Source organism: Diabrotica undecimpunctata, chromosome 9, assembly GCF_040954645.1.
Source record: "Diabrotica undecimpunctata isolate CICGRU chromosome 9, icDiaUnde3, whole genome shotgun sequence".
Taxonomy (NCBI): Eukaryota; Metazoa; Arthropoda; class Insecta; order Coleoptera; family Chrysomelidae; genus Diabrotica; species Diabrotica undecimpunctata.
In genome coordinates, this window is record NC_092811.1 from 25656399 (window position 1) to 25672002 (window position 15604).

Sequence of the window (15604 nt, forward strand, 5' to 3'; positions counted from 1 at the left end):
GTATGCTTGCTTTATTGATTTCGAGAAAGGATTTTATAAAGTCCCACATGGGAAACTAATCGATATCCTAAAGACATCAGGACTCGATGGTCGATATAAGACTGATCTCCAATTTATACCCCCAACAAAAAATAACAATACGATTCGAAAATGAACTAGCCGAGATCTTCACGGTCGGAAAAGGAGTTAGAGAGGGTTGCATACTGTCACCAGCATTATTTAATAATACTCTGAAAACATCTTTAGAGAGACTTTGGACGAGAACTTTACAGAAGAAGAAGAGATCAGCAGAATGTATTGCTGTAAATGGCCTAACTTATAAACAATATTAGATATGCGACGATACCGTATTGCTGGCAGATAGTGCGCACGGTCTTCAAAGGATGATGGATAATGTTGTAGAAACACGTAACAAATACGGCCTAAAATTAAATTGTAAGAAGACAAAAATAATGATCATTAGTAAGTACACCAAGATAAACACCCAAATTACTGTTACGATAATAAATATCATGGCCTATAAAACTGTAAATATATTATGACTAATATCTTTTCTGTTCTAGTCATTTCGGCGAGATTTGTTTACCTTCCGACAGAAACCTCTAGTCCCTTCGCCGAAAAACCAGCCTGAGTTCCCGTTGTTCGAGGCAATTCTTGTCAACACCGCCAACAACCGGTCTTCCCCAATGTTCCAGTCAATTCATGTCTGCTTCTAGGGGATTCCGAAACTAACGGAGTTTTATATTTAAAGAAGGAATTCTGTTGTAAGGCGACAGTTAATTTTGAAGATCGCGCCGCGTAAATTAAAATGTAACGCCCGTATTATAAATTGTATAATTGTTCGTGTAATATAAATTAGTAATAAGGACTTTAATAAATTTGAAAGTGTTATAAATAGAACCTTTAATAAATAAATGAAAACAATAAATTAGAAGAATTAATAAAAAACGTAACATTGCAATAAGCGATACACCGTTAGAAAGAGTCGAGAAAATATGCTATTTGGGCTGCAATATTAAGGATACTTGGGATTATAGCTTCTTCTTCTTCTAATGGCGCTACAACCCTTTGTGAGTTTTGGCCTGCTTAACAATGTTCTTCCATTCTGCCCTGTCGGATACTTTCCTTCGCCACTGCCTGATGTTCATGGTTTTAAGATCCCTCTCTACGTCGTCTATCCATCTTTTACGGGACCTTCCTCTTGTTCTGTTTCCTTGGGGCTTCCATCTCTGAACTACTTTTACAGCTCGATTATCTGGCATTCTTTCTAGGTGACCAAGCCAGTTTAGTCTTTGTGATTTTACAAATCTGACAATATCTGCGCTCTGCATTAGTTCATCCAGCTCGTGGTTCATTTTAATTCTCCACGAACTATCGCTGCATTGGGTTGGTCCAAATATCTTCCTTAGTATTTGCGCTCAAATATTCTCAGTTGATTTTCATCAGTGGTTGAGAGGGTCCACGTTTCACATCCATATGTGACCACTGGTCTAATTACTGTTTTGTATATTCTCAGCTTAGACTCACGATTCAGTAACTTACTTTTCATTAAGTCTTTGTATGCATAAAAGCACTTATTACCGCACTTGGGATTATAGCTACGAAATAAAAACTCACATTGAAAAAGCCAGAAGCTCTTTTAACAGTCAGGAAGATTCTCTGCAACTTATCTTTAAGTATAATATACGCATAAGAATTCTTAGGCCGGCTCCATACATGGGAGCCAACGTTGGGTCAACTGTGTTCCCACGTTCGGTGAGGCATCCACACATTGGGTTGAGTATTGGGACGATATCAGTATGTTCCCTCTAGAGCCAACGTCAACATGCCCGACATGGAAATCGCAGCGGCTGCGACTGTCATGATAATGAGTGCATATGATTATGTTTTGCTGCAAAAAGGCGAATTTTACGTCATTTTGTCAACAGCGTTACTTAAAGCTACTAGATCTTTAGAGATGCCGTATTTGGCAACTGCAGACTAAATATATGAGTGTAAACCTGACTCGAGGCTCTGAATCCCATTTATTCTTTTATTAAGTAAATTCCCAAATTTCTTAGCCTTCTATTTTCGCTATTATCTGCATCAAACGTGACTTAATTCCATCAAGCAAAAAGACAAAAGAGGGAATGTAAAGGTAGTGGAGGCAACAATATTGTTAGACAGGAAATGCCATCTTGAGAGGCCAAATTAAACAAGGAAAGAGAGACTCTTTCCTTGTTTAAGAAAGCACATTTAGTTGGGTTATGTTATTGCTGATGTTATTGTTTGTCCCAACTGCCACATGAAAGATTATTTGTATTTTCTATCGAAGTTTTTTAACAATTGTTTCACATTTTAGAATATTATTGTTATTATTTAATTAAAACTTTATTATGTTCTAGTGTTAAAAAAAGTGTATTATGTATTAATATTATGTAATATAACAAATAAATAGATAAATTAGAACCCCTACACCACTGTATGATTATTGTAGAGTGTCATGAAATTTAAATTTGGCGCATTCGCATTTCCGGATATGTCCGCCATCAGAGGCCATTTTTTTGGTTTCCTTTTCATAACGATTAGATTCCCTCTTTTGTCTTTTTGCTCGATGCTTAATTCACAGCCGATATATGGAAGTACATATTTTAAATGTTACCTGTCCACACAACGGTGATCTATTAGGACAACATGATCTATATTTTAAAATTAAAAGCATATACTTTTGTAAAATATTTAGATATGTAGGCTTCTTATTGTTGCCGCCTTTTTTTAATTTAAATTTGATGTTCTGTCAAGGTTGTCAATGTGTAATGACAGAGGACAGACGACAAGAGGACATGAAGTTGGAATAAAGTTGTGTGAACCATGTTGGTGTTTTATTTTCATTTTTAAGAAATTGAAGACATCCTTTCTACAGAATCAGGTGTGGGGTTATACTTATGTTCCCCCTGTGTTGTTAGGATAGAAGGAAATTATATTTTTTATGTTTCGTTATGGATAACCTCGAAAATAACCTACCGGGTACACCACCACCTGTGTTAACACCCCAAGTGAATAGCCCCGGCACAAATAATAATGTGAATCCGAATGATGATATGGTAAATCTTGTTAATTCATTGCTTCAACAGAATGCACAGATGCTTCAGATGTTACAACTACAAAACAGCATGTCAACAATAAGTAATCCTGTACCAAATTTTAATATAATGCCAGATTTATCTAAAACTATTGAAAAATTTAGTGGTGAAGGTGATTCCAGCCAAGCAGCAGTATGGTTAAAGCAAATTGAGTCTACAGCGGTACTACACAATTGGCCAGATGCATTTATATACCAAACAGCCAAAAGCAATCTCGAAGGTGCTGCAAAGTTCTGGTTTATAGGCAGAAATGAAGAAATCACAGATTGGTCCAAATTCAAAACGGCTTTCCGGAAAACGTTTCTGTTTTCACAAAATAAAACAGATTTATGGAGAAAGATGCAAGAGTGTACTCAAAATCCAAATGAGAATGTGTCCATTTATTTCCATATGAAAGTTTCTCTATGCAAATCACTTGAACTGCCATTTGAAGAAACAAAAGAACAAATTGCCATTGGTTTGTGGAGTAAGGAATTGAGTAATTTTATTATGTCAAAAGAGCATCGTGATGAAGACACCCTGTATCAAGACATTGTGAGTTATGAAAGAATTGTTAGTGCTCGAAAAGGTAGAATAAGCGATAGAAAAGAGAAACCTAATGCAAAGGAAAACTATAATACAAAACGTGAACATTCAAAATATGACTGGCAAAGACCAACTACTTTTAAAAATAATCTAGCTACACGAAGCAAAGTTATTAGATGTTACAACTGTAATGAGATGGGACATTCTGCAGTTCAATGTACTAAACCAGCTAGACAGAAGGGTTCATGTTATATGTGTGGAGCAATGGATCACCAAAGAAATAACTGCCCCAAGAATGAGTCCAGGATGAATCCACCCAAGGTCAAGGTAGAAAGCAACACTGCACTTTTTGTGGAACAGCATAATGCAAGTGGGTATATGTTGCCAATTTGTCTTTTGAAGGACAAAATTTCTATTTATATTGATTCTATTGTAGATACAGGTAGTGCTATATCCTTAATAACTTTAGATACTGTAAAATCTTTCAATTTTGAATTTTCTGATATTCCTGAGAAAACTTTCCAGGGTATTAACCAAAGTAGATTAGAAATTTTGGGTTCTGTGTTGTTTAAAATGAAAGTTAATGACATACTTATTGATTTACTCATTTATGTTGTACCAAATGAAACCATACCATATAAATGTCTGTTAGGTAGAGATTTTATGCAGAACAACAACCTTACTGTATCTTTTTCAGGGAATCAAGTAGAGATTTCTTCTAAAGATATTGAAAATACAAATATTGACAATGATATTTTACATATTGACTATGTAGATAAAAATGAAATTAATATTGATATCAATCCTAATTTAAATAATTTAGATCGACAAAAGTTAGTTGATATTTTTATGACTGATTATGTAAATCCAGAAAGACCTAATGAACCTATGACTAAATGTGAAATGAAAATTGTTGTAGATCCAAATCATGTTCCTTTTTATTATAAACCACGTAGGTTATCATATGCTGAAAAAAATGCTGTACAAGAAATAATTAATGACTTGTTAGATAAGGATATTATTCGTAAGAGTAATTCAGAGTATAGTTCACCAATAGTTTTAATTAAAAAGAAAACTCATGACTTCAGACTATGTGTAGACTATCGTTCATTAAACAAAATCACTTTACGGGATAATTTTCCAATCCCACTAATTGAAGATCAACTTTGTCAACTTAAAGATAAACATTATTTTTCAACTTTGGATCTCAAAAGTGCTTTTTATCATGTCAATGTAGAGGAATCTTCAATTAAATACACATCATTTGTAACTCCCAGTGCTCAATATGAATTTTTGAAAATGCCATTTGGTTTGCGCAATTCACCATCTGTTTTTATGCGATACATTCATACTATATTCAAGGACTTAATGGAACATAACAAATTACTAATTTATATTGATGACTTATTAATAGCAACAAAAACTGTTGAAGAGAACTTATCTATTCTAAAAGAGATATTTTGCTTATTGGTTCAAAACAAATTGAATCTCCGTCTTGACAAATGCTCCTTTTTAATGACTGAAATAAATCATTTAGGCTACATAATTAACGGTGATGAGATAAGACCAAGTGATAGACATATTAATGCAATTAAAGAGTACCCAGTACCACGAAATGTTAAACAGTTACACAGTTTCATAGGCCTTACTTCATATTTTAGAAAATTTGTTTCCAACTTTTCAATAATTGCTGGACCACTTTATGATCTACTAAAAAAGAATGTTTCATTTGAATTTGGAAGAGAACAAATGAAAAGTTTTCATAGTTTAAAACAAATTTTAGTGTCCAAACCTGTCTTAGCTCTCTATTCTCCTACAGCTGAAACTCAAATCCATTGTGATGCAAGCTCTAGTGGTTATGGTGGGATATTACTCCAAAAACAAGCAGATCAAAAATTTCATCCAGTGTTCTTTTACAGCCAGAGAACTACTCAAGCAGAATCTAAACAGCATAGTTTTATTTTGGAACTAAAAGCAGTTATCAACACACTTAACCGATTTAGAGTATACTTATATGGAATTAAATTTAAGATACTGACAGATTGTAATAGTGTAACAACAGCTTTACAGAAGAAGGATGTTAGCCCTAAAATTATGAGATGGAGTCTCATTCTTGATAATTTTGATTATACTATAGAACACAGAAGTGGAACAAGCATGAAGCATGTTGATGCTTTAAGTAGGTGCTTTGGAAGTATTTTAATAATTGAGGAAAACACTTTTGAACATAATTTAGCTATTAAACAAGGGCAAGATGATATTATATGTAAATTAAAGGAGACGTTACAATCCAGTGAGCATAAGTTGTTTGAAATGAACAATGACATACTTTATAGAAAAAGTAATAATTTACTACTATTTTATGTACCTGAATCAATGGAAAACAATGTGATTCGGAGTTGCCATGATGAATTAGGACATGTGGGCTTAGATAAATGTTGTGAAGCCATAAAAGAATCCTACTGGTTTCCTAATATGAGACAAAAGGTAAGAACTTATATTACAAATTGTTTGAAGTGCATTGTATTTGCTCCTAACAGTGGTAAAAAGGAAGGATTTTTACACAACATACCAAAAGGAGACAAACCATTTAATATTTTACATTTGGATCATTGTGGACCACTTGAAAAATCTAAAGGAACTGGTTATAGACATATTTTTGCAATTGTAGATGGCTTTACCAAATTCTTGAAATTGTATGCTTGCAAGTCAACTAATTGTAATGAGGTTATTAAGTATTTAAACTCATACTTCTTTACTTACAGTAAACCTTTAAAAATAGTCACTGATCGAGGCTCAGCATTTACATCCAAACAATTCACTGAATTTTTAACAGATAATGGAATACAGCATGTTCTTGTAGCTACTGGCGTACCAAGAGCCAATGGACAAATTGAAAGGTTCAACCGGTTCATTATACCAATGATAGCGAAACTAACCAAGGGCCCAGAATGTTGGGATCAAGTAATTAATGAAGTTGAATTTGCCGTCAACAACACTGTTAATCGAACTACAGGCCAGACACCTTCTAAACTATTGTTTGGAATGAACCAAGTAGGTAATGTCAAAGATCATTTAAAGTATTTTCTGTCATCCATTAACAAAGACAAATCTGATATTAACGAACTACGACATAATGCATGTGACAAGATAGAGAAATCCCAAGAAGTCAATAAGCTGTATTACGATTCAAGACATAAACAAGCTTCAATTTATAATATTGGTGATTATGTCATGACACCTAATATTGATGTTACACCTGGTGTAAATAAGAAACTATTACCTAAATTTAAGGGACCTTATATTATTAAGAAAATATTACCTAATGACAGATATATAATTTCTGATGTTGAGGGGTTTCAGGTGACTCAGAAACCATTCGAAGGTGTATTTGATGCTGATCATCTCAGATTATGGATGAAATCATCACACTAAACTAAGTCTTCCTCTACAAATTATTAGTTCTATATGGGTTTTATCCATACAGAACTTAAGATTTTATTTAGTATTTTAATCTTTTATATTATGGTTCTTATTTTATTCACATTTTTGTTCACACTAAATTACTTACTTTATGTTTAACAACTACAATTTATATTTGCGCAAAACAATTAGTGTCTATTATTACCCATTATGTCTACAATTAAGAACTTATACTTATGATGAATTACGTTTATGAGGAATAATTCCTGAAAGGTTTTTATGATAACTTATGTTTATTAGAAATAATGTTTGACAAATATTTCTGAATGTTATGATTTTTGTCATGTTTATGTACTTTCAGTGTAGTTATATTTTTGTTTATGACAGATGAGATGTTGACAAATATTTATGTTAAGATTTTTCATGTTTATGTACTTTCAATGACAGTTTATAACAAATGACATGTTATGACAAATATTTATGAATGTTATGATTTTTGTCATGTTTATGTACTTCCAAATAGTTGTATTTTTGTATATGGAAGAGCGAGGGCGCTCTTGTTGTCGGTTGGCCGAGTTGTAGGCTTCTTATTGTTGCCGCCTTTTTTTAATTTAAATTTGATGTTCTGTCAAGGTTGTCAATGTGTAATGACAGAGGACAGACGACAAGAGGACATGAAGTTGGAATAAAGTTGTGTGAACCATGTTGGTGTTTTATTTTCATTTTTAAGAAATTGAAGACATCCTTTCTACAGATAAGTACATTTTTTTGGGTGCCTGAAAGGTACTGAAAAAACTAGATATGTATATTATTTATTTATGTAAGAAATAGCCTTTTGAGCATAAACCTAGTTCTGATAGACGTTTATTTTCTTCACAGTACATAAAAAAATTCTTTTGCTTTGCTAGATTGTGCAAAATTAGGTACCTAACTTTATGCAGAATGCGAAAATTACGCGCCAACCACTGCATATTTACTCAAACTAAAACAATAGAAACATAATCAACAGTCTCAAAACATTAAAAACCTAAACATATATGTATGTAATTTAAAACACACAAAAAAAGTAAACGTATGAAAAGTTTAAGTACAAGAATAAGAACAACACTGATGTCACAGCCAAATTTATCTGAACTAGCAATACAACAAGAAATAGAAGACTACTCAGATTGTAACGATATATGTTGCCTACCTCAGGGTAAGAACATAGGGGTAGAAAAATTGGGGACAGAAGCTAAGGGGGTTGAGATAGGGCAAGCAAAATAATTCGAAACGTATGCGAACGGGCACTCAGGGGTTAGTTGTAGAGCTGGGTCGTGGATAAGTTGAAATAAATGGCAAAGGGGTCGGATTGGGGTAACTACACAATTAAACAAAGGAATACTTACATAAATCTCCTGGAACAAAAATGAAACAAGATATGGCAGACAAGGTTACCTCTAGCTATTTTTATTCGGAAGTCGCTTCGAAGAAAACTTCCTGCTGGGAAAAAAAGAAAATTTCTTCTTCCCTAAAATCAAGAATACATACAAGGGTTAGGAGACTTTTCTAAATAAAAAAAAAATGGATCAGAGAAACAAACCAAACGTTTATTTTTGTCTCAAACAAACAGTTATCAAAAATACAGATTGCACAAGAAGCATACTAAATAACATAATAACAAAAACTTACGTGCTTATCTGTTTACAAAGGAGATTGCTACAAAAATTTTCGAAATGGTTCCTTGGTTATTTATTAATATGGCCAAATTAGATTATTAAAAATTAAAGATATCCTTGTTTATGAAAATATCTTAAAATTTAACCTTATATATGAAATATCTTTTCTATATAATAATCAAATTAAAATTGTTTTACAACAACAGCAGATTTAAGCCAAAATGTCATATGTCAACATAACATTGTAAGACAGAATAAATTATGAAATTTTGTTGGCCACGCCTCTAACACAATATAAAACTTTAAATATTACAAATTCTTTTATTTTAATGAAATTCTTTTATTTAATGATTCACTAACTTTGACACTTAACTTTGAAAAACTTGCTACTATCTCTGAGATTGGAGCTGCAAGGACAAAACTCTCAACTGGAACAAAAAGGAAACCATTTCCATACTCAGAAACGAAGATCTGACGTATATGGGGTTGGATCAAGCAGGCAAACGACAACAAAACTGGTGGGACATCCTGTATAATCATTTTCAAAATCAGTTCCGGTGTACTGCACAAATCTTATGGTTGATACTCTGTTCTAAACTGCATTATTTCAAAAGAGTATTATCCAACCTTTCACCGGTCTTAAGACATAACACAAAAAAAATAAATCGACTCCGGATTCAAAATCGCCCAAACATCTTTCTAGTCTGAAATCTCTTGCTTGACTTTTTATCTGCGTTACATTTTACAAATTCAACGCCAAATAATTTCCCTTCACGTCTCGCAGCCAGTTTGTGGTCTACGAACCTAAACAAACAAAATACCCCTCTTGACCTCGTTCTTAGCAACGAACCGACAAAAAAAATCTTGAAATATTTACTTTTAAATTGGGTAACTGGAAATTTTTTACCTCACAATACATACAGAGAATAGGGGAATTTTAATGTAAATAAAGACAAAAAAATATTCTCAGCGTTAATACGTCTTTACTATGAGATAAACAACACGCATTTTATTGATTATTTTAAACGTCCTCGTTTCCTAGTTTTAACCGGAATAATTTTCTACCTGACAATGTAATAGATACAAAAACGTCTATATTTTGAAACAACTGAATACAAAACTTAAAAAAGAATTTATACTATTATATAGATATTAAATATAAAACGCTACAAGATATATCATCAATAGAATCATCGTAAGAATAAAATGACGCATATAGTCTTATTTTGAACGAAATTCCTACTCCACGTTTAATATTAGGGGACTTTAACAGTCATAGTCAAATATGGGGATCAACAAGTACTAACACTAGAGGTAGTAACTAGGGCACTCTTTCAATTTCACTCATCAATATGTTTGTTCCTATCAAACGGTTTAAATCATTAAACTTTCCAGTTTGGTTTTCGCGAGAATTAATTGAGCTTGTCATACAGAAAAAAATAGCTCACAGGAATTTTAAAGCATCAGCAACTCATATGAGGAATTTTCGGTGTTAAGGGAAAGATGTAAATCATTACAAGCAGTATATTATAAGAACTATTTATAGAATATTCAAGCAAATCTTTCAGGTAATCTCCACTCTTTCTGGAGGTATATTAGTACTACACATGGATCTATTGCTTATTCTAATGTAATGTCTAATAAAGGTGAGGATGTAATAGCTCAGAATGGTGATGAAATAGTCAATCTATTTGCCAGTTATTTTTCAGGTACATATAATGATAGTGAGTATAATGTACCTAATTTTAAATTGGACTATAGTGTGGATTTTCAGATTCTGAAGTTTAGTCTGACTGATGTTTTCGAGGGGATTATGAGTTTAAAAACTACACATTCTTCAGTGCCTGATGGTATACCTGCAGCACTTATTAAGAACTGTATTTTTTCCCTTTGTAAACCTTTACAACAAATTTTCAATTTATCATTGTCATTTGTATTTGCACAATATTAGAAAAATAGTTTTCTTACATCTATCTATAAATCCGGCAATCGCGAGTGTGTTAACAATTATAGTGGGAAAACTATTCAATCAGCAATCCCGAAACTTCTTGATAAATTGGTATTGAGTGTTCAGAGGGAGTTTCTAAGATCTTTAGCTTTTAAAGCACATATTGATATAAAAAATACTGAAAATTATTTCATAGATTATTCTATAATAATGTCTAAATTTAACATTGTTACATTAAAGAACCGCAGATTGAGAGCTGATATGATATTTTTGTTTAAAATTCTAAACAACGTTATTAATTGTCCCTCGTTATTAGCCAATGTGTACTTAAACACAATACATAGAACTCGACATACTGCACTCTTTTATATTCCTTTTCTTAGGACTGATTATGCTTGTCATTTTCCCTTGTCGAGAATGCTCAGCTCTTGCAATGACCTCCTATTGGATTCTTTCTGCCCAAACATTAATGCTTTCAAAGGGCAACTTAAGAATCTAATTATTAATCTAGATATGTCATATTTATATATATATATATATATATATATATATATATATATATATATATTTATTAACATTTGTGATTTGATATTGTTTTAATGTACAAATTTTAACTGTTTACTTGTTTCTTTGTTATTGTTTTGATGTTTATTGTACATGATCTTTAATTTTTACTATTTGTTGTATTTTATTGTAAATGGTTCTACCATTGAAATAAATAAATAAACACAACTATATACGAACTAACCATAACCTTGCAACTAACCTCACGTCTATTTTAAAAGAAGACTGTAATTCAGTAAATGTTATAAACTTTTTGAAGAATGTAGGTCTATTTCATCAGTTGTAATTGTAATGTAAATATATTTGTAAAGCAATGTAATGTAACTTATGTCGCTCTCTTAGTAGTTAATGCAAATAACTAAAATAAAAAAAAAACATGTTTTAGTTTAATGACAGTATAGAAATTGGCAGGCATTATTACTAATTAACAGTTTTAGTAATGTTGTAAGTTTTATAAATATCTTCTTTGATTAATTTTAACATCTAGAAAAAAGTATTAGTGGACAAACCACCATTTCTTAATCAAACTGTTAAGAGCATAGGCACAAAATTTCGGGCCAATGCTTTTTAAATGCACTCTTTTTTTTCTAATCCTGAGAAAACTAATAAATATTTTTGAAAAATTTAAACGCAGAATGAAAGTATACATTATTACCGAGGACCGAAAGTCCCTGAAAACTTCTATAATGTTTATTTTAATAAGTTACAGGGGTGAAAAAAAAGAGAAAATTTAGTGTGATTTTTAATTTCAAATATCTCATTCAAAAAAACTTTTTGTTTATTATAAGGGACTTTCGGCCCTCGGTAATAATGTAATCTTTCATTCTGCGTTTAATTTTTCTAAAATATTTGTTAGTTTTCCCAGGATTCAAAAAAAATGAATGGATTTAAAAAGTATGGGCCCGAAATTTTGCGCCTACACTCTTAAGATACATAAATAAACAAATATACTTTACGATTTAAAATATAATCTATTCATTGAGTTTTTATTTATAAAAGTGTTTTCATAAAATTTATTTATACGTGTGATAAAATATGTTCCTTTAAATCCGGCATATTTCTTGGTCTATGGTCACACTTGTGGCATTTCAGGGGAGTTGCTAGAAGAGCCTTACATTCAGCTGGAGAAGGTATGCGAACTTTTCCATGGGTTTCTAAACTTTCTATTACATCTAAAAAATAATTCATGTTAAAAATCATTAAATAGTAATGAAAAGAGCAACTGCTGAACTGGGGATATTTACAAGTAGGTATCAAAACAAAAATTATTTATCAGATTTAGATTTAGAAAAAATAGAAATTTTTTTTTATTGTAAAAACTATTTTAAGTATTATTAAAAGCAATATTAAAAGTTGATTACCTAAAAGAAACACCCAGAAAAAACAAACAGGAATACATAAAAGAGATTTTACAATTAATGGACAAACAAAGAGAATCCAAAGAAAAAGATGGCAAGGACAGATAATACAAAAGACAAAATAGGTTAATTAAAAAAAAAAGAAATAACTGAGGCAAAGAAAAGTTAAGAATAGATATTACCTATCTGAAAAAACTGAGAAAGAGCTTTAAACAAACTAATATAATGTTCAAAATATGAACCCAATGATGTGATAGTTGTATATAAAATTATAACAGCAAAAATTAGCCCAGGACATATCCTATTTATCCTAGATCTATAGGTGATGACTCTAGCTATCAGCCTATCCATGTACAGATTTCACAAGAGAGGGGATAAGCCTTTCCCCTGCAGCTCATACCTGCAGCTATTTCCCCGCAATACAAGCTCATTTATGAGTGTTATATACATTTTTTCACTCTCCATAAATCAAAGAAATAATATGTAATAACAATATAATAATATAACTTTCTCAGTTTATCCCATTTTTGAATTTTGACAAACATATAATAATAATAAATAACAAAAATAGAGAAATGCAATTAGATATTTAAATATTTACCTTCTGGTTTCAAAAAAAAGTCTGTTGTAAATGAATTCCAGTGCTTTTTATGTTTTAAACATGTAGAATTAAAATCGTCACTAATAACATGCATATGCAACCTATACATATTAGGGTCGGCATGGAAACCCATTTTGAATTTTCTATGTGAGTGTCCTTCCTCCTTAATAACTGTTTGACCTGCTCTTTCAATATGTCTTAATAAATCTATGTGATCCTGGTTTAATGCAGTCAGGGAACTGATATTTTCTTTGGGCAAGACTAAAAAGTGTACCTCTGCTTTGGGATATAGGTCATTTATCACTGTTACTAAATCGTCAGAAGTGACTACTGCTTTAGGATTCTTCATTGTTCTAACAAGACCTTGCTGCCAAGAGTTGTTAGTAGATTTAGCCATTGTCTGGAAAGTATAAGCAATTACTAATGGAAACTAGTTGAATTATATTCATTCTTTGACTATTAGTACATTATACAGAGTATTCCAGGGTTAATAAGAAAAATGTCATATACATCCAGTAAAATAAATGTTGGTATAACTAAGCAAAATGAAAATTAAATTACAGGCATTCTGAGGGGCAGAAAAACAGCAGATGTGGAGGCCTTACTGGACCTCCTCTGCTCATCATTATAAGGAAGGAGCCAAGAATGGAATATGGGAGCTTTTAGAAGGCGTTAGGTGGATTCTAGGCTAGTATGGAGATGTCACAATTCAACAAATGTTGCAGTCAGCAAATATTTTTAGACAGTCAAGTGACTCCAAAAATATATACTGCCAATCCACCAGACCTATACAAGCTGATAGAGAAGTCAGGAACGAGTATCATGAATAAAGGATGGTTTAATAAACGAACAGTTTACAATAGACAAGTTTAAAAAACTGTTTATTATGATACTCTTCCCCTTTCAGAGAAAATTTACTTACAATTACAACTATAAACCTACTGAATTAAAGTAGAATAATTAATTTTTCAATATTATTACCTGCAAAATCTGTTTAACTCTTAATACACTGAATATCGTAGTCAGAGGTATGATCACAAAATACACCACATACAAAGAAACGAAACGAAGGGCCTTTTCAAAGGGTTTTTCACTTTTCACAATCAAATCAAAATTTCTTTGCGCATGTGCGAATTCTGTCAACCTATAAAAACTGAAGTTTGTTAAACAAACTAAACAAACCACAGAGGCAAGGTTATTAAAGACAGGTTGCATGGTAACTCTGACATTGACAGAATGAAATATGTCGCCGTGATGTCACCCAGAGCACAGAATAATTTTTTATTATTCTGTGCCTAGAGGGTCAATTTTACGAATTGTTTGATAACAGAATACTAAGTGGCTTGTAGAATATATTTTGTTGTTAAATATCGTTAGTATTTAGTTTATGTTTATATCTTGAGATATAGAGGACACTGGGGAGGGTTGAGCCAGTGGGAGGTTTGAACCATAAATATTACATCCATAACGAATAAATTTATTTTTCCGTTTCTTGGATGCTTACTCATTGTTTCTTTGACGTTCTAAGTCCCATGTCAAATCGAAGTCTTAAATGTTAGGAAAGTTAAAATGTATATTATTTACATTATTATGTTTAGAAATATGTAGACGAATTATATGAACATGATACTTATTCAACATACTTTCATTTATTTAATTATTTGTTAGGTTATAACGAAAAATCGTAATTTATTGTGGCTACTGATACGAGGGGAGGGATGGACATATTTTATGCGGGAGGCTTGAGACATGGCTCAAACCTCCCATCATGATAAAAAATTGTTTTCAAAACTAAAGTATGTTTTCTTTCTTTTCAATATAAAAAAATGTGAGCCCACAATCGTTTGCTTTTTCTGCTAAAATGTACACTACGGCATCTACAATATTAATTTTTTTACAGATGCCTTTTAAATGGAAATCGAAAGGCCGACTGCCTACTGATCCTGAAATGTTTAAAACTGCAGTAAGGAAAATATGTAGCACTAATGGTAAAATCCGCACAGTCGCTAAAAAATATATTATTGATATAACGACTATATCTAGATATACCTACTCAGATGTGCTGACTTACATTATGGACTTACTCCAATCGCAGTAAGAAAGTTTGCTTACATCTTCATCAGAAATAATAAAAAAATTTCAGCAGCTTAGAAGAAAAATTGAGCTTCTACGCGTGACTGCCTAAGAGGTTGTATGTCACGACATCATAACTTATCACTTAGAACACCAGAAGCCACCCGTGTAGGACGTGCCACTGCATTTAATAAATATACCGTTCGGCTATTTTTTGACAATTTAAAGACCATCATGGAAAAGGAATCGATTACACCTGATTGTATATATAACACAGATGAAACGGGAGTTACAACAGCAAATAAGCCGCAAAAAATAATTGCGAAGAAAGG

General features: G+C 31.9%; 1 protein-coding gene across 1 annotated transcript; it reads right to left on the bottom strand.

The window, feature by feature from the left end:
• Positions 1-12191: 12191 nt before the first annotated feature.
• On the bottom strand, positions 12192-14392 carry Aptx (aprataxin). The gene is made up of 3 exons (XM_072545411.1): positions 14181-14392; positions 13200-13599; positions 12192-12412 (listed from the first exon to the last, which is right to left on the bottom strand). The coding sequence occupies exons 2-3, from the start codon at positions 13594-13596 to the stop codon at positions 12258-12260; spliced, it is 552 nt and encodes a 183-aa protein (XP_072401512.1). The 5' UTR covers positions 13597-13599; positions 14181-14392; the 3' UTR covers positions 12192-12257.
• Positions 14393-15604: the final 1212 nt, after the last annotated feature.

Bases quoted from the DNA above. Each gene is read 5' to 3' on its own strand.
- Aptx (XM_072545411.1), bottom strand. From the start codon at position 13,596: ATGGCTAAATCTACTAACAACTCTTGGCAGCAAGGTCTTGTTAGAACA. The intron at 12,413-13,199 runs GTAAATATTTAA...ATTATTTTTTAG, and splicing joins CTTTTTTTTGAAACCAGAAG to ATGTAATAGAAAGTTTAGAA.